General features: G+C 37.9%; 1 protein-coding gene across 12 annotated transcripts in view; it reads left to right on the top strand.

Annotated features, from left to right (window-relative positions):
• The window catches only part of SGCZ (sarcoglycan zeta), a 498,244-nt gene extending 481,524 nt beyond the window's left edge, over positions 1-16,720 (top strand). For all 12 annotated transcript variants that reach the window (XM_072122089.1, XM_072122046.1, XM_072122062.1 and 9 more), the window contains 2 exons: positions 14,864-14,987; positions 16,105-16,720. In XM_072122089.1, the coding sequence (XP_071978190.1) occupies positions 14,864-14,987; positions 16,105-16,299 (319 nt within the window). In that variant the 3' untranslated portion in view covers positions 16,300-16,720. The remainder of the gene's footprint in view (positions 1-14,863; positions 14,988-16,104) is intronic.
• The last annotated feature ends 2,370 nt before the right edge of the window (positions 16,721-19,090 follow it).

Genomic DNA, 19,090 nt, shown 5'->3' with positions numbered 1-19,090 from the left:
CTAACCAATGATAACCAAATTTTTAAGAAAATCTATAAATTAATTTATTGGTAAACCAGGTGACCAGGTAAACCAGATGACTGTGGTAATCTTCTATCTATGGCCTCCTTCCTTCTATAATCAATTTTAAAAATTATGCTAAAGAGCTTGAACGGTACTGGCCATTAGGAGAATCCGTCCAGAGATTTACAGACTGTAACAATGAGCACAACATGTCTCACCCAACCGCCTGGTCTCTCTTATCCATATGCCAATGTAATCTAGCTGCCACAGGCATTGCAGGAAAAGGAGACCCGCTCTACTCATTGTAACAACCTGTGAAGTTACAGCATTGATGGGCTGTGGAATCACCCACCAGAGCCTTTCAGGCTTATTAGCATAATTATAAAAGATGATTTTAGAAGGGAGGAGGCCATGGGTAACAAATTAAAGAAGATTACCAAAGTTTCAGTGTCTGGATGTGTGAGTTAGTGTCCTTGATATATTAAGTCTGATTTTGATTGTAGTATTCATTTAAAAACTCAAATGCTCCACCTGAAGTTTTGTAATTTACATTGTATTAACCCCTTATCGACACGTAAAAAAAAAAATTGTACAGGAGTTTTTAATTTTTGTAAATTTATGAAAACATTATAAAACCTAACGTTATAAAACCAACCCAAAGAATAAAGTAGATATGTCATTTGGGGCGTACAGTGAAAGCCATAAAATCCAAGTCCACAAAAAAAAACTGTGCAAATGCGTTTTTTCACCAATTTCACTGCATTTGGATTTTTTTTCTGCTTCCAAGTACACACAATATTAAATACCATCACTATGAAGTGCAATTTGTTGCGCAGAAAACAAACCCTCACACAGCTCCTTACATGGAAAAATAAAAATGTTAAAGATTTTTGAAGGTGGGGAGTGAAACCTTTAAAAAGACTGTGTTAATATGCATTATACAGAGATAAAAGAACTTAAAATGTTGGTTATTCTCTCCTAAATCCTCCCTAAATTCTAACAATGTGGATAGGAAGGATTAACACTAAATATTATTGTACAGATATACCCTTTTTTCACAAAACATGGCTATTTTTGCCTAAACTGTACAGTGGCACATCAGTGCAGGTTGTTTCCGACTAGCTCTTTAATGTCTTTGAGTTGGGAGTAAAATCTGTAAAATCTGTTCTTGGTACCTGTTACTGTACATCTAATAAATCTTTTCAACTGAGAGTGAATTGACTATAATGGACCTTATACACCGGTCTCTACATGCTGGATTAAATGTTGCATATGTGTTGGGACCCACTGAATTTGCTCCTTCAGTGTTCTGAAAGGGATCAGGTGTCAGGCTTCTGTGCTTGTATTCACACCCAGGGCTGCTTGGTTGGGAGCAATGATTTACAGCTACATTTCAGACTCCCCCTGGCTAAGCTGGGTGTGTGTTACTCTGGAAAGCTGAGTGCTGTCATCAGAACATGTGTGTTAGTATCAGCTGTGACTTGAGTGACTGATGGCTGAGCCAGATAGCTCAGTGAGGTGTCCAGGTACTCCTTTTATATCTGCCCATTTCTGATTTCAAATTGTTGGTTATTGCAGTTCTTTGACACTTTGCCTTTGCCTTGCTATTATGTGTATCCATCCTCTGCAACATTTATTTTACCATTATCTTGCTATTTGATTCTGTCTGTCGCCATCATCTTGGATTTGACCAAGTTCTGCCTGACGTTGTTTGTCTGTCCATTATCCGTTGTCTGTCCTTTGAGTCCTGTCATCTTTCGTGGTGTGACTCTGCTTTCCCTGGCTCAGACTTGTTTTAGGTTTGCCGTAACGCATCTCTATATTCTTGTGTGAACATTGGTCTGTCTCTGACTCCCACTTACCCACTCAACCATCCAGCAGCTGTCAGATAAAGTAAGTGTCCTTGTCATCTTTTAGGGTCTCTCAGGGTCCATTAGCAGTTTTCTGATTAAGGCAGGTTATTTTCTTTAGGCAGGGCCCTAGTTCATGGGGACATTGCAGGGGGATTCACCTCTACTTACCTTGTCTAGCAGCTTGCACCAAGTGTGGTTGAAGTTTTTGATGGTCAGGTTCTTGACAATAAGAACTGAACAATAAAACTCAAAGGAAGATACTGGCAATGTATAATGCAGAAAAATAATATAGTGAATTACAGTGCACAAAAGAGCAAAAGAAAGACAACTAAATAGTGACTTTTTTGTTAGAAGTAATCGAGCTAAAGTAATGTTGCTTATTGGAAGATCATTTCTGGCATATGCTCAATCATTTGTCTTCTCGTCTACAAGTGACAGCTCAACACTGTTTAATATACCGTAATATGTATGAATACTTATGGTTCAACACATTAAGCTGCTGATATTTTCGGTTAAATAAAAACCATTTTCAGTTTTAACATAATTTAACACATTTTTTCAATAACTATCTTTTTCCAATGTTCCTAATAAAGCTTAGAATCAGTTAATTTTACTATTTTTTTTCTAGAGTTCTGTTTCAGTCTTCAGGGGAAATGATAATAGCTTTGCCCTACATTTTGGTTATGTATGCTCCTCAGGGATGTTGTTGCTTCCTTGCATCATTATTTTAGCTATAGTATCATGTCAGAGAGAGAGAGATGAACTGCTCTGTAGCTCCTTTTAGCATTATGATAAAAATCTCTGTATAAAGCATAAGTTTGCAAGTCAAATATATGAAATATGTCTGGTGCAATTATTTTGGGTAAGGTGCATACCCTAACTTGAGGTCATATTAACCAATATATAAGCAAAACATAAGGATCACAGAGGTGTTTTGGGTTCATCCTTTGCTTTATAAGCATTCCTTCCTTTATTTTATTTAATTTTGCATAATATATTCACCAGGGAATTTAAATGAAATCGAGCTGAAACATTTTTTTTAATGCTGAAATAACATTTTTGTAATTTAATAAATTTATAAATAAATAAATAAATTTAATATTTTGGAAGTTGTTTAAAAATAGGTTACAGAGACCTTTTACAAAAAAAAGATAAAAATATAATTGTAAAACATTTTTTTATCATTTTTTTCAGAGTCTTTACTTTAGGCTCTGTTTATTCTAACATCATGGCTCCAATTCATAATGGACTGTTGACAGCTCTGCTGAATCCATTTTAGTTCGACACTGGCAAATCCTGACAAATTCAGTTTTTTCACTGTTCTCTGTGCAGGATGAGTAATGTGTTAGTTTTACTGCAAAAGGCTATGTTCCCAACTGCACTAGAGGCTTGGTCATAGATTTTGTTTAAAATGTGGAAAAAAAGGTCCTATATGCAATTCTTTTTCTTCTGCCAAATTAAGCCTAACGGACCCTAGTAGTCAATAGAGGTTTTTGAGCACTGTCGGATATTTGTTATATCTTCCATTGAAACTTCTGTTGTTTATCTGTCCCGCTGATAAAAATAATTGTTACCCCCAACTAAAGATGTCAAATTAGATTAAGTTGCTACAATTTTGTGTATTTAAAAAAAAAATGTTTTCTTTATTTTAAAAGTATTTATTGTTAATTGTGTATGAAAATATGTGCATTGACTTTGCTGACATTAACTGTGGCATCTGCACAGTTCTCCATTCTTAGCGCTATATATATAGAACAGGGGGAAGGAGATTAAGTCAATGAGCCAGGGCTCATGCTTGCCCTGTGGCTCTACCCATTGCTGAGAACATTTTTGTGCTAGGTGGGGGTTCCAGTGGTTAGACCCCTACCAGCTTGTTATCCTGTATTTTGTGCATATGGGATAACTTATAAACTTGGGAAAGACCCTTTAACCTGTGACCACTACTTTGCTATAGTGACTACAGGGTAAGCAAAAGAGCAAGTTTTTCGTATATATATTTATTATTTATCAAGCACCTTCAATTCCATTGCACTTCAATAAGGGGTTCACATACTTTAAGACAACAAATGAAAGTACAAAAAAAACCCAGTGATATGGAATAAGTGGAAGGAGGATGTTGCTTGTGAGGGCTCACAATCTATATGGGAGGGTAGATGGATACACGAGGTGACGGAGTACAGCAGTGGGGTTATTGTGTATTGTAGGTGATGCTGAACAGATGATACCAGTAGCTCTCAATTGATCAATTGATTATAATAGAGACTACCTGGTTGTTGTGTAAAATATTCCCCAAAAAAGTGCAGCATTTTGTGCTATTTCTGCCCTAAGCATTAAATCCAAATATAAATGTAGTCAAGTTCTAAACATTGCCAGCATAATATGTGTTTAAATCACTCATGTAATTTGGATGATCAAGGGGTTATTCTGTTTGTTTTTGTCCTTCTTTCAATGGTCAAATAACAACAATGGTATTACCTATTATTCTAGGAACTTTTTCCTTTTCAAAGGCATATAACTATCCCTAACACAGTTTATTACCATTATTTGTGTACTATATGCTAGTTTAAAAGGGTATTCCAGGAATCAGCGTAATTCATGTACAAATGTGTCCTTAAAATATAAGCTTATATGTAATTAGTTGTTCTTTAAAATTTTGCTCCCCTAAGCAGAAAAATGCTGTTGACATAGACTATAATAAAGAATTAAAATACTGGCATTTTAATCAGTCGGTTAACTTTTATTTATGCACAACCCCTGCTGAAAGCCTCCTCCTGCTGCCTGCCGAGGAAATAGAAGACAGCACACAGCGATTGTAATTCCCTGGTCAGGAGCAGGTGGAGGCTCGCAGTGGGGGGGGTGGAGGGGGGGCGGTGTGCCTGAGCGCCTCCAGGAAGTTTTACAAAGTTAATATTTCAGTATTAAAGGGTCAGGAAATCCTGTAAAAAACAGTCCTCTAGATGGAAGGAGCAACCTAATTAGGACACTCTACCACCAGTAATCTGATAGATGTTGATAGTTGTGCTTAAAGGGGGTGTTCCCATTTCAGCAAATTAATATTATTTTTTGTATGATGAAAAGTTCAACAATTTTCCAATATAATTATTTTATCAATTCCTAAGGATCTTTAAGATTTCCGCTTGCTGTGATGCAATAGTTTACTGCCAGTCGACAGGAATCTGACCATAGTCACACAGGTGCACGGCTCATTAGTATCACAGAGAGTAATCAGAGCTGTGTGTTACAAGGAGTCGTGCACCTGTGTGATCATGGTCCGATTTCTGTCCATTGGTGGTAAACATAGAAGATTTCTATATAACTTTTCATTATACAAACAAAAATATGTATTTGCTGAAAGGAGAATACCTCTTTAATGTCAGTAAGTGGTAACATTTTTTGTATCTATTTTAACAAAAATATACCTTATCAGCAACAGCATTAAAGCATTGATATACACTATATTATAGATTGTTGGGTGATGTTTCATTGTTTGTACACAAGTTTTCTGACATATAAATCCTGAAATAGGCACAATTCCTCGTGCGCGGCCAGGAATTATGCCTATTTTTCCCCCTTATGTCACCTCAAGAGCAAGTGGGTTGAGCGGCATGAAGAGGGCCACTCCTGGTAGCGGAGTAGCTGCCCCACACCTGCGTACTACCTATAGCCTGTGCCAGTGTAGTCATGGGCTACAGTGCAATTTTATGCCAGACCGGACTTGATTCATTGGCTGGAGCCACCTGATAAATCCATAAAGTCAAGGGGGTGGGGATTACTTCATAAACTGACACAAGTATAATAAACTGTATAATAAATATCCCCATATGTCTATATTATATGTAACTAAAGGAGCACCGAACTGTTTGGCAGCTCTGCTTGGGATGGAAAGCTGCCTGATTGTCTGCTCTGCAGACCATCGAGCAACATGTCCGGGTTAGGCGGAGATGCCGAAACCTAAAGTTCAGGTTCGCTCATCTCCAGTAGACAATATGTAGGGTATATTAACCATGTTAGGATATGAGAACCAAACAGTGAACTTAACAGCCACCAACAACGTATGCTAGCGAGAATCTCTTTATTTGTAAAGTCCTCATTTACAATGTCTTAGAATCCTGAAGATACACATTTGGCTCCTCTTGTTCCATACAATCCAAAGCTCACGCAAATTATATATATTCCATGAGGGTTCATTTAAACGAGGTTAGGAAATACACAATGTAGACTGTACTTTTACATTTCTAACACATTATCAACTGAGCTTCAATAAACAGAACAGGATTCACAAACTGTCAAAACCTCCTCTAGGTGTCCACTGAGCAAATAGGATGCTGTGCTGGAGATATGTGAGTGCCAGGCTCACAGCTGCTACCAGTCACTGCTCGTAATGAAACCTAAAAAAGCTCTACACATTGCTGATGCCACATGCTAAATCTATTACATTTGTATGATATGAAAGGAGATGTGGGAATTTTTTTTATATTACTCTCTCATATTTGTAGTTTTAAGAATACCATAATAAAGACAATATAAAATATTTATGTATAATAAAAAGCTTTGAAACGAAACACAAGTTAAATGACATGGTGTGAAGGATAAAGGAATAATCCTAAACTCTTGGCTATGATAAAAAACAGACGCTCTGGTATCGTGTAGATTGCAAACACAGGGCATTGGAAGTTTAATCTGGTGGATAGTACACAATGCCAGGATGTTGCTTAGAGTACTCAGAGCAGATTTTTGTTACAAGATAAATTGAAACATGAGTTGCCAATTGTAGGATGTAATAAACAATCCAGACACTTCCATCCAAAATCTTCTATTAAACTTGAGTCTTTTCCTGAGTTAAGTACATTGCCTTTAACCGTGGCTCCTCAGTGACTGTAATTCTCTTGGTGCATGCTCTGTGAAAGGTGGCTAATCTTAATACTCTACACAATCCCATTTTTCTAATAAAGGATCCATCAAAAATAATTTGATCATAGAAAATTTTACTGTTGAGACCCAGTGATATCTGTATTGTCATGCATGACATGAAAATGTCACTATTCCTGGCACATGCTTTGGAATTTGTGACTTTTGACCATTTTACATCACATGCAGCAATTTTTTTAATATTTCTAAAGAGGCAGCACATAAGATTTCCTTAAAGGGATATTCCGGAAATATAATTGTCCTATACAAAAAGCCATGATGATATAAATAAATGATTATAACAAAACTCAATGTCATTAGTCACAAAATGGAACTTGAGTAGTTTGATTTTATGATTCACACATTTTTACGGCCTCCCTAAAGTATGCAGAGCTATCCCCAAGATGGCCGCCACTGGAAACTACAAGTCCCATGATCCTTTAGTTCTCAGTAACTCCTCCACTGGACATTACCTTACTGAGATGACGTCTCACCACAACACTGGCCATACTGGATGAACGGCAACTAACCAAAAACGGGCAGAGTGGGGATCACATGACCTGCCCAGGCAGGTGCAGGACATGTGATGTGGACATGTGACCAGCGGCCATTTTCTGTTCTGTGTCTGCTCAGCGCAGAGGAAATCAACAAACTGATTACAGGGCCAGTAACGTTTTAATTCTTGATCATAGTGTATGTCAACAGAATTTTCTGCTTTTAAAATTTTAAATAACAACTAATTACATATTAGCAATTTTTATATGAATTAAACTGATTCCTGGAATACCCCTTTAAATTCTTACTCTACAATACAACTTTATTAATCTCCTGGGGGGAATTTATTTTGAACATAGTGTTTTGGCAAATGTTACACAGTTAGACACAGGTGTAACAATACAAATACATAGGTACTTTGAGAGGGTCTTCTTACATGCTGCTAGCTCCATGGTTGTATAAAAACAGTTACAGGACATTGTTAAACAGCACAATGCAAGTTACATAAACACACATTACATTACATATGGGGAAGCAATTACGGTACAAAAATAAACCACATAATGACACATAGACACAGACTAGAAAGACACGTGTGGGGGATATTACACTAGGGGTGCCGTTGTGGCAACAATCTTGTGGTGAACTAGTGGTGCACTGTTGCTGCAGGTATTGGTTTGGCAGAATATGCAGTAGCTCCACTGTTGCCAACTACTGGTGGTTAAGCTACTTGGTCATAGCTGCCACTGGAACCCTGGTGCAACATTCCTCCTGGTTGTGATCACTTACATTTCAGGAAACTGCTTGCATATGAAGCTGCTACTGATGCTCTTGGCTGCCAGGATCCATTACCGGCACTCTGTTGCAGCCAGTTGTCCGACATGGAGCCCCTGTTGCTGATGATCTGCTTGGTGGGGAGGGATAGAGTGAGAGGCCAATTTAATGCCGCAGGGCAGGGTGAGAGGGGTGGGGGTTCAAAAGCCGGAGCCAATGCACAGACATCCACCTACAGCGGGGCATCGTAACAGTGCATTTTTTTTAAGTACCACCACAAGTACACAAGATTTTGGAGTGGGAAGGCGAGAGGCTATTTTGTTTTCCGGATAACATTTGAAAGACTAGAGTTAAGCATATTCTTACAGATAATAGGGCACATTTACTTACCTAGTCACTGGAGTTCAATGAAAACGCATTGTCCGTCTATAATGCAGCTGGGACTTCTGGTGTCAAATTAAGCAGACATAACTGTGGATGAGATAAATGAGTAATGGTGAGACCATGTGCAAGTGATATTGAAGATGATGGATGCAAGGCCATATTCTATAATGCTACATTCTTTAATAATTCCATACACTTAAATAGTTGCACTTGGGTAAGACCGTCTGTGTGCTCCCCAATGTTTGATGTAATACAGCATGGCAAAAAGCTAGTTACCGACCCATGTCATACTATTACAGTGTATGTTATGGCACCCACTCACAAGCAGAGCCGGCACGATATCATATATTGCATATCACAGCTGCTCCCTCCCCCCGCACTAACATCCACAAATAGAGATTACTTTGATTATGTGTGTGTTACCCTTATAGATCTAGGACCAGGGAATTACCTACCAAAACTCTCTATAGTCATGATAAAACAATAGGCATTTAGTGGTACAACTGACCATTTCTGGTTTAGTGGTACAACTATTTCTGGTTGTGATCTTCATGCGCTGTGCAACAACCAAACGCACGGTGGTACACCATAGGGTCAATAGTGTTAAAATCATTCACAACAAATGTTGGGTACATTACTTCAGTATTTAAAAACAACATATACAGACTGTTGCAAGAGAATCAAGTGTTTATCTAGAAAATGTCACCCATCTTAAATTTTCTATTCAATCCCCACGGTGTCCAAGTCGAATATCCATTTTAGTTCCAACTTTTTAACAAGTCTCTCTCTATCACCCCCTTGTGAAAGAGTAGGTATACTGTCAATAATCCAGAATCTAAATTGAGTGAGATTATGTTGTATTTCTGAAAATTATCAGGTAATGTTATGTCAGTTTTTCCCATGCGGATAGTAGATTTACTGCTGGATATGGAAACAACAATTCTGTGTATCATCAGTATGAAGAAAACGACACGGACATTGAATGACATCAATTACAAGATTTGAGTGACAATTATAATGAAGTCTAAAGTCATAAACGTTACCAGTCCGTAGATGCATAAATACCTCCCCCTTCAGCGTGTTGTTACAATTACTACAGGATAAACAAGATAATGAGCCCCTTCTCCCTTGTATTCCACCTTCTACACATACTACATTCAAAGTACATATGCACGAACATTCACACGAACATATGGGGACTGTATATACGGGTGACGTATATATGGCGTATGTATGTCCCCCATACATCGCAATGGCCCACGGCGCCATATGGGAGTGGTACGGTGTGGCACCGAACCATTCCGTAACCCGTAGAAAGATAGGAATGTCCTCTTTTTGACAGAATACGGCGCCGGGCTTCATGTTACTCTATGGAGAGGGGCAGGGGTGAGCAGCGCTCTCCACCTCCTCCTCTCTCCGGCACCGATGTACATCGTGTGAATGTAGCCTAAATTGTCTCTCAGATGTTTGTATTTCCTATATGCCATGATAGAAAAAGCCTGGAATTCATTCATCTCAGGATATGAACTGTGTAGAATCGACCAATGTGTTCTCAAAAATTTTGACATCTTATTACTAACACCAGAATAAGTGGAAACAAATGCACCCAGTATTAGCAGCAAACGTCAACTATGAAGTTTTTGACATGTCATCACAACATGTGGGAAGTTAATTTGGAAGATATATATATATATATATATATATATACCGTATATACTTGAGTATAAGCCGACCCAAGTATAAGCCGAGTCCCCTAATTTTACCACAAAAACCTGGTTAAACCTATTGTCTTAAGTATAAGCCGAGGGTGGGAAATGCATTGGTCACGCCCCCCCAGTAAATAGCTTGCCGGACCCTGCCCCATAGTATATAGCCAGCACCTGCCCCCCGGTATATAGTCTGGCAGCCCATATCCCCCAGTAAATAGACAGCCCCCTGCCCCAGTATATAGCCAGCAGCGGGGGAAGCCAGAAAGGTGAGTTTTGATATATATTTTTTACTCAGGTATAAGCCGAGTTTGGGTTTGCAGCACATTTTTTTGTGCTGCAAAAAATTGGGCTTATACTCGAGTATATGTATAACATTTCCATATTCATTTCAAGTATGAAAAAGCATATGACCAAGAAAAGTACACTATGAGGGACATGTCTCTTCATTTCTGCAACTTCATTTTTGGGACCTTTGTCGTTTATGCGACTTTTAACTTCGACTTTTAACTGCGGCTTTTTCAAGCACACCTTGGTCTGCACCTTGTGCACTGCACATTATGTATCTTTATTTTCCAGATGTTCCTTGCAACTTTTCACTTCTGTATCACTTTTTTTTGCTTATTTTTGTGAATTTTCTTGGTCCAAGGCAGGTGCAGAGGGAATTTTTTTTTTTATCACGAACCCTGTTTTAACATGTTAATTGGAGTTATTTCACATGCTTTAAATGTTTAAAATTGTGCTCATAAACCTGTTGGGCATTGAAAGTTTGTGCTGTTTTTTTTTTTTTATTTATAAATTTTAGCATTTTAGCATTTTATTGAAATGTATTGGTTACTTCTAAGGGTTGTTGTCATGGCGTTAACAGAAGTATTTTCAAATGCATCACAGCAGTTGAGAAGAGCAGATTTGCCTTATTACATTCCTGTCAACATGGCGCTTACAAAAGGCATGCATTAACATGCAGGTGTTAACATTGTGTTAGCCATCCATGTGTTTCCCATATGTCAACGTGAGTGTTAACATCTTGTTAGCATATGCATTTTGTAAACGCAATGTAGACAGCAATGTAACTAGGCAAATCTTTTCATCTCAGCTGTTGCGGTGTGTTTGAAAATGCATGCGTTATAACCACGTGTGGCCATATATTATCATCTCCCTGGGGTGTGACTACAATGCTTGCCAGGCAACCAAGTGGAGCAGATTTACTTACCTGGTCCTGTTGCGATCCCGCGGTGCGTTGTCCGACGAGGATTCAGGTCTGCCGCGATTCACTAAGATCATTTGCCCGAGTTCCTGCATCTTTCGCTTCCGCGCCGAGGTCTGCCGGAGTTCACTTTCTTCTTCCCGGTGCTTGTAAGTGCGTGTCTTGCGTCACAATTCTAATTGTTAAATCTTGCGCGTTGTCAGAATCCGTCAGGTTGTCCGACGGCCACACCCTTGATTTCTTTTGCGTGCAAGCCGGCGCCGATGCGCCAAAATCCGATCGCATGCGCCAAAATCCCAAGCTTATTCGCTTCAAAACAGAAATCGTCAGGAAACCCGATGAAAATGTGCAGACCCTTAGTAAATGAGCCCCAATGTCTCAAAAAAAAGCCAAAAGTTGCACCTGCCAGAATAGGAAAAACTAAACATGTATCACAGGAAAAAAGACATGATCATACATAAGGTGCAAAAATTACCTTACTAAAGTCTCAATTATACACCAAAGAAAAACTAAGATACATGCCCCCCTATGAGTATGTTTTGCGTAGTAAAAAAAACCCAAAAAATTTTATAGGAAAATGTTCAAATGAGCATTTGCTCCCTAATTATACTTTTTAATTGCTTTATCCTTTAGTTACAGATTAGGGATATTAATGCATCAGACAAAGTAAATAGATTCATGTTACAAAATGTGGCCTCCATCACCTTTTTAATATAGAGGTAAATTATTTTGTTGTCGTTTTTCACCCTTGAGGCCCATGGGAAGAAGGCGAAGATCACATTTAATAGCTTTTTTTTCTTACATGTCAGTGCTTGCGACATTGTTAGCGGACGCCAGTGACTTTCAGATAATGACTGCAAGATAATCCTAAAAGCTAATAGTGAGCATAATGAGATGGAAATTGTTCATGCAGAAAGGAATGGATAGGATGTTCAAAGAAAAATTTTCTCTCATAGAATGCAATATTGAAATCACATATTACTCACACTGTATCTTTCCATCTGTAGAGCAAATGCTTTATTCAATAACAATTCCTCAATATCATAGAATACCGTAAAGTCACATTCTTCAAAAATACAACTATTTGATTACATATAATAGACTCTTTAGCTTTTAAGGTTCAGAAAACATCTAAGGAGGGAAAGACACCTTCTAAGCCTTTGCATTGTTACAGATTGAAGTCAGCTAATGAAATAGAGTTCAGACTTCAAGCCACACAGATCTTAGAACGAAATTAAATTGCTGCACATTCTGGGAAAAATGTTAAAGATAATTTGGAACATTTCGAATGAGGAATAGTTGGTATTATGAAATCCCTTTCCCACTGTAATGTACTGAAATTATTTACTATCTCTGTATATTTTTTAGAGTGAGGCCTTTCGGCTGGTTCTCTAATTAGCGCTCTTCGTGTTTTGGTGGTCATTTTAGGTGGATGGCCACATCTTGGTAGGTTAGACACGCTGATAATCTTACTATGCAATAGATTTTGCCACGAGTTGATCTCTGAGTTGTCTGGCATGTAACTTGCTTTTCATGATGCTGTTTGTTCATTAATGTTCTACAACAAATCTTTGAGACCTTGGTAAAACATCTATACAGGTGGTCTCCTACTTAAGAACACCCGACTTACAGACAACCCCTAGTTACAAACGGACCTCTGGATGTTGGTAATTTACTGTACTTTTTCCCCAGGCTACAATAAACATCTATAACAGTTATCACAGGTGTCTGTAATGAAGCTTTAGTGTTAATCCTGATTCTTATGACAATCCAACATTTTTAAAATCCAATTGTCACAGAGACCAAAAAAAATTCTCTGGAGTTACAATTATAAAATATACAGTTCCGACTTACATACAAATTCAACTTAAGAACAAACCTACATACCCTATCTTGTAGGTAACCCGGGGACTGTCTGTAGTTATGTGAGAATTATAAATGCATTATGCTTTCCAATTAAGTGACTTCTAGAGGCAAATAAATGCACAGGATTTTATTTATTTCTATGAGAGTATAGGGGGCTGCAGAAATATGTACATATGATTTTAATATTTTTAACCCCTTCAAGATCAAGTTTCTTTTGAATTTCCAATTTTCACTGTTCTCCTTACTCAAGCTGTCACTTTTTGACTTTTTGATTTACAAAGTTATATGTTGGCTTGTTATATGTGAGGCACATTTTATTTTCATTAGTTAATATTATGTGCCATGTACTGGCAGCTGAAAAAAAGTTTTGGGAATTGGCAAAAAAAACAAAGTTGTGCCAAATTCCAATGGGATTTATTTATATAGCTTTCAATGTACGGCCAAGATGACACCTCTGCGTTATTCTATGCATCAGAATGATTGCAATTTTATCATATTTATATAGATTAGTAATGTCTCAATAACCCCCATTAAATGAAAAAATGCCTTGCATTGCCTTATTCTGACACCAGTGTCAGGTTCAGGGTCTGTGGACCCCTGGACCACAGCGAGAGATGGTACTAGCTGCTACCTGGGACCGGAATCTAAGTGGCACCTGGTATTCTCCAGAGCCCGCTGCAAAGCGGAATAGTCTTGCTGTGGCAGTGTACCACCAGGTTGTTCCACAGGTGTGACCAGCCCGTGGTGGCAGCTGAGGTTGCGGAAAGAAACGGAGTCCAGGCTCGAGGTCAGGAAGAGGTATGGAGTCAGGACAGGCGGCAGAGATGCAGAGATCAGGTCCGAGGTCACAACAGGAATTCAGGTAGAACATAACAGGGAATAACATAGGGAACAGGAATCTTTCACAATGGTAAAAGAGCTCAAAGATCTGGCAAGGAATCTTGGGAACAGCTGGCTTTTAAGGAAACCCGGAAGTGCCAGTGCCAATCAGCGGGACACTCGCCCTTTAAATCTTAGAGTGCCAGCGCACGTGTGCACTAGGGAGCGGGAACGTGCGCGGGACCAGAGCGGACGGGAGCAGGAGCATTGGAGAGGTAAGAGCGGGGCAGGGGGCAGCACCAAGGAGAGGGGCATGGGTGTGCCTGCAATCCGAGACATGGATCGCAGGGGGACCCATGACAACCAGTAACTTTTTCATACTGCAGCATATGGAGCTGTGTTGGATGTCATTGCTTGCGGAATCGGATGAAGTTTTCATTGATATCATTTTAAAAACTGTACACCCTTTTGATCATTTTTATTCTAAATTTTTAGACATTGATTTAGACATTTAGGGGGATATTTATTAGGGTGCAAATGCTAGCACTTGTGATTATTTCTCCCTTTCCGTCTGTGTTAACTTCTATGCCAGACATGGCCTGGTGTAGAGATAAGAACATGAAAATAAATATATAAAATAATTAATAAATAATAATACATTCTAACAAAATTAAATTAAAATAAAAATCTGTTTTTTTAGAAGATAATTGGTACCCTACAGATAATTGGTACCTATTTTTTAATTAATTGTATATACAGCATTGAGTAATATATAATGTGATATTGCTTAATGCGTTATTTATATGTGCTTTTACTGTATGTTTTTTGTATTTGCTCTCAATTTCCAGACTTGAATCTCCAACAAGATCTTTAACAATGGAAGCACCAAAAGGAGTACAAATCAGTGCTGTAGCAGGGGAATTTAGAGCCAGCTGTAGAAAAGAGCTTCATTTACAGTCTACAGATGGAGAGGTAAGTTCAAAATGAAAGACTTCACATATCTAAAATCAAGCTTTGTTTTTAGCAATTTTTATGGTACATCAGGTCTGCTGTTCAGATTATGCCTTTGTTGTAAATCCAATTTAAACAAAATAGAACACATTTATGCTTGCAGATATCAGCTCTGATTATCAATTTTACTTTTTGTAATGATATTTAGCATTTTTCATTCTGTTGATTAATTGAAGTAGTTTTTTTGCCATTTGATAAATACAGTACAGTACTATACACCACAATTGCTTCTACGTCGTGATCACTGGAAGACCCTCAGAGCGCCTTGTATTTTAATGTATTCACCCCCATACCCCATTGCAATAGTGGTCCCACCTGGTCCCCATCCCCCACAGTGCATAGAGCAGCTGACGGGCAATACCAGCCTTGAATGCTAGCACAATGAAGGGGGGGGGTGTATGAATTAAAATACAAGGTGTTATGAAGCCTGTGAGTTTTTTTTAAAACTCTATATTGCTGGTGTATAGCATTTTAATAAAAAAAAACCTTGGGGAACATTGTTCCTCAGGAACTTCTTATGAGGACACATCTATCCTCTGTAAAACTAATGGTAGATGTCTAATAAAAACAATAAACCAGGGACACTTACTCATAGATCCAAGCACTGTGAGCGTGGTAATCTTCTTATATTTGTTATTCATGGCCTCCTTCCTTTTAACATTAACTTTTTAAAATTATGCTAACAAGCCTGAAGGGCTCTGGTGACATCACCAGAGCCCATCCCAGATGTAGACAAACAAGCACTTCCTCCTTCCAATGTGTGAAATTACAGAAAGCAGAGGGAGAGGGAAGTGCTCTTGCTTGTTACTGACTGTGAAGCTATAGCATGGATGGGCTCTGGTAACACCCTCCAGAGCTCTTCTGTCACATTAGCATACTTTTAAAAGTTTATTTAGAAGGAAGGAGACCATTAATAACAATTATCAGATTACTACAGTCACAGTGCCTGAATACATGAGTCAGTCTGGTTTATCCATGCCAATTTTGATGGTAGATTTCCATTAAGATTTTAATATTTACTATTAAAGAAATGTGCAATTGTCTCAAAAGGTATATATTTTTTTTATTCTTTCAACAGATATTTTTAGATGCGGACAGCATCAGAATAGCAAATTTACCACAAGGTTCTTTTACACCTTCATCTTCGGGCTCAGTAGGTCCTCGACAGACTGTCTATGAATTGTGTGTTTGTCCTAATGGCAAACTCTACCTTTCTCCAGCAGGAGCTAGTTCCACATGTCAATCCAGTAGCAACATCTGTTTGTGGAGCTGAAGGAACTTTGTGTTTTCTCACACCAGAATAGCCTTTTGCTACTTCACATTTGCTTCACGGTTCTGCCCAGAATACGTTGTGGTATATTGGACAATTTAATGGCTTACAGAGCATCTTCCAGGGTATGAGGGAATACAATACTGCCTTGAAGTTCTTATGTGACTAATAATCCTGCATAGAGGTGGAAATGAATAACTCAACCAGACCTGGATGGTGACAGCCTTGTGTTACCTAGAGGAAAATAACATGGGTGCCTTTGCTATATTAAGTGAAGCACATGTCTCAGTATTGCAGGAATCTGGAAAAAAAAGAGTGAATTATACACCTCGTGTGAAAGCAGATTTGCTGGACATTTACTTGGTAAAACAATACAATCCCGTGTAAAAAAAATAAAATAAAATAAAGACTGTACTGTTTTAAAGCACAATTTTCCATTCAATATTTTTGGATGTATACTTTTATCCCACAAAAGAAATAAATATTAAAGTATTATGTGATATTGCCTTTACTAAACAATTAAATTGAAAATATCATTTTTAAAAGAAAAACTGGTTTTGTGTCCAGACTTTTCTTTCTTTAGTAGAAAAATTATTGGGGTTGATTTATCACCATGTTTCCTTTTTTTCTTTCTAACATTTTTAGAAACAAAAAATTCTCAAAAAATGGTGCATAAAACTGGACAACATTGTGATAAAACCATTGTCTTTCTCAGTGTACTTTTTTGCATGTAAACATATCATGAAATTTCTAGATTGGTCACATGAGAGACGGCGATAGGAACCAATGAACACCTTCAATGTATTATAGAATCTGTCAGTTTGATGGATTTTTGAGCATCAGTAATATCCAGAGTGTATTGTATGTAGATCATTTCAAATTTTGCAATTTTGCACTTGTTTCTAATACGGAACTGCAAAATATAGCCATTTAGAGTAGTTTGATGTCATATGGTGCCCCCTTAAGAAATCTTATTACACTTCAGAAGAAATGCTTATAGAGCAAAGTTCCTCTGTGATGGGGCATTTTGAATATATATCCCTACTTTGTTTTATCAGGTAAACGTGAATGCAAAGATTGGAGAAAAAGATGATGAGCTAAGCACCTAAAAGATGTGTGCTGATACCAACTAGCTAATAGGTGGTGAGGTCCTGTGTCCGGCCCAAAGCTGGGAGTTGGCCCAGTGTGGTATGAGAAGGGGTTATGGTAAATTGAGGGCACAAGGTAAGACGTGCTCAACACCAAAAGGAATGACAGCGGGTAAGGGGTATCGAGGATTTTGATGAAACGCGTTGCTCCACTAAAATTGAGATCCTTGATACCCTTTACAAACTATCATTCCTTTTGGTGTTAAGCACGTCTTACCTTTTGCCTTCATTTTACTATAACCCCTTCTCATACCACACTGGGCCAACTCCCAGCTTTGGGCCGGGCACAGCACCTCACCCCCCCCCCCCCCCTGCCTGTCAGCTAGTTGGTATCACATCTTTTAGGTGCCTACCTCATCATCTTTTTCTCCATCTTTGCTTCACGTTTACCTGAAAATAAACTTGGGATATATTCAAAATGCCCCATCACAGATGTACTTTGCTTCTGAAGGGTAGATTTTATAAGGGGCAGCACATGACATCAAACTACTCTAAATGGCTATAATTTGCAGATCTGTATTAGAAACAAGTGCAAAATTTCTAAAAGAATGACCAATGATTAAAAAAAAAGTTTGAAATGATCTACATATAAAACTCTGGATATTACTCATGTGTGTTTTAGAATGTATACATATTAATCTATAAGTAAAAAGTTCTGCAAAGTGTAAAGCTTACATTATCTAAAACAAAAGCCTGAAAGGGTAAGGGGGGAAAGTTTTATCTTTCATTTCACATTTGTTTCTTCAGTTTTAAAGTTTTTTTTTGTCAAGGTAATTTCCTATGCATATAATGACAATCTCATAATACAAATGGTTTATAATGATGTCATGAACAGTATAAATAATTCAAATTAATTTCACTGCAATTCTTAATTGACTTCACAAGACTAGTAAAATCCTCTGTGTCTCTTTGTACTTCAAGCAATCATTTGGTGTAATAATATATATATTATTTTATACAGTACTGTTCTCCAAACCCAGTATAGCTCCATCCTGAACATATTGTCTAGATCATACTGGATAGAAGAATGAAGAATTGAAATGTTGAAGTCTGCCATCGTACTTAAAGGGCTGTCCTTATTAATCCCTAGGTATTGAATAGAGGAGTCTTACCATTGAAATGGAAAATTGTCTTCCATCTCAGGGAGGAGGAAATACAGAATACCAACATGGATGATTTACTTTACAATATGACAACACTTCAAATTGCTCAAAATCATTTTAGAAATTTCTCTCAGTGAAAATAAAGGGATGGAGACAGATAGGATAGTGCCACCATGTAAAATGTCTTTTGATGTAGCTTTTACATAGGGACAGTGCCATGTTGATGGAGATTTCAATAGAACAGATCTATAAGAAAATATAGGATCCTTTCTGACACCAGTTTCTCTTCAGTATTTCTTAACCATGCCTAACTATTACCTTAAGAAATAAATGCCTTAAGCAACAAACAGCAAAAAATGGGCAAAAAGGGAAAATTTAACTGAGCTTTCAAACTTCACAACAACCATGGGACCTACACAGACAGTGGAGATGGAGATGTGCTGCAGGCTGTTTGTAGGGACAGGAGAATGATTTCTAAAACTCACAATCCCCTGTTTGTTTTTACACGACTTTATAAAAGGAGTTACGGTATGTAGACTTTAG

Source organism: Engystomops pustulosus, chromosome 1 (genome assembly GCF_040894005.1).
Source record: "Engystomops pustulosus chromosome 1, aEngPut4.maternal, whole genome shotgun sequence".
NCBI lineage: Eukaryota > Metazoa > Chordata > Amphibia > Anura > Leptodactylidae > Engystomops > Engystomops pustulosus.
Note: the sequence above shows the minus strand (reverse complement) of the source record. Positions and strands in the feature narration are given on the sequence as shown.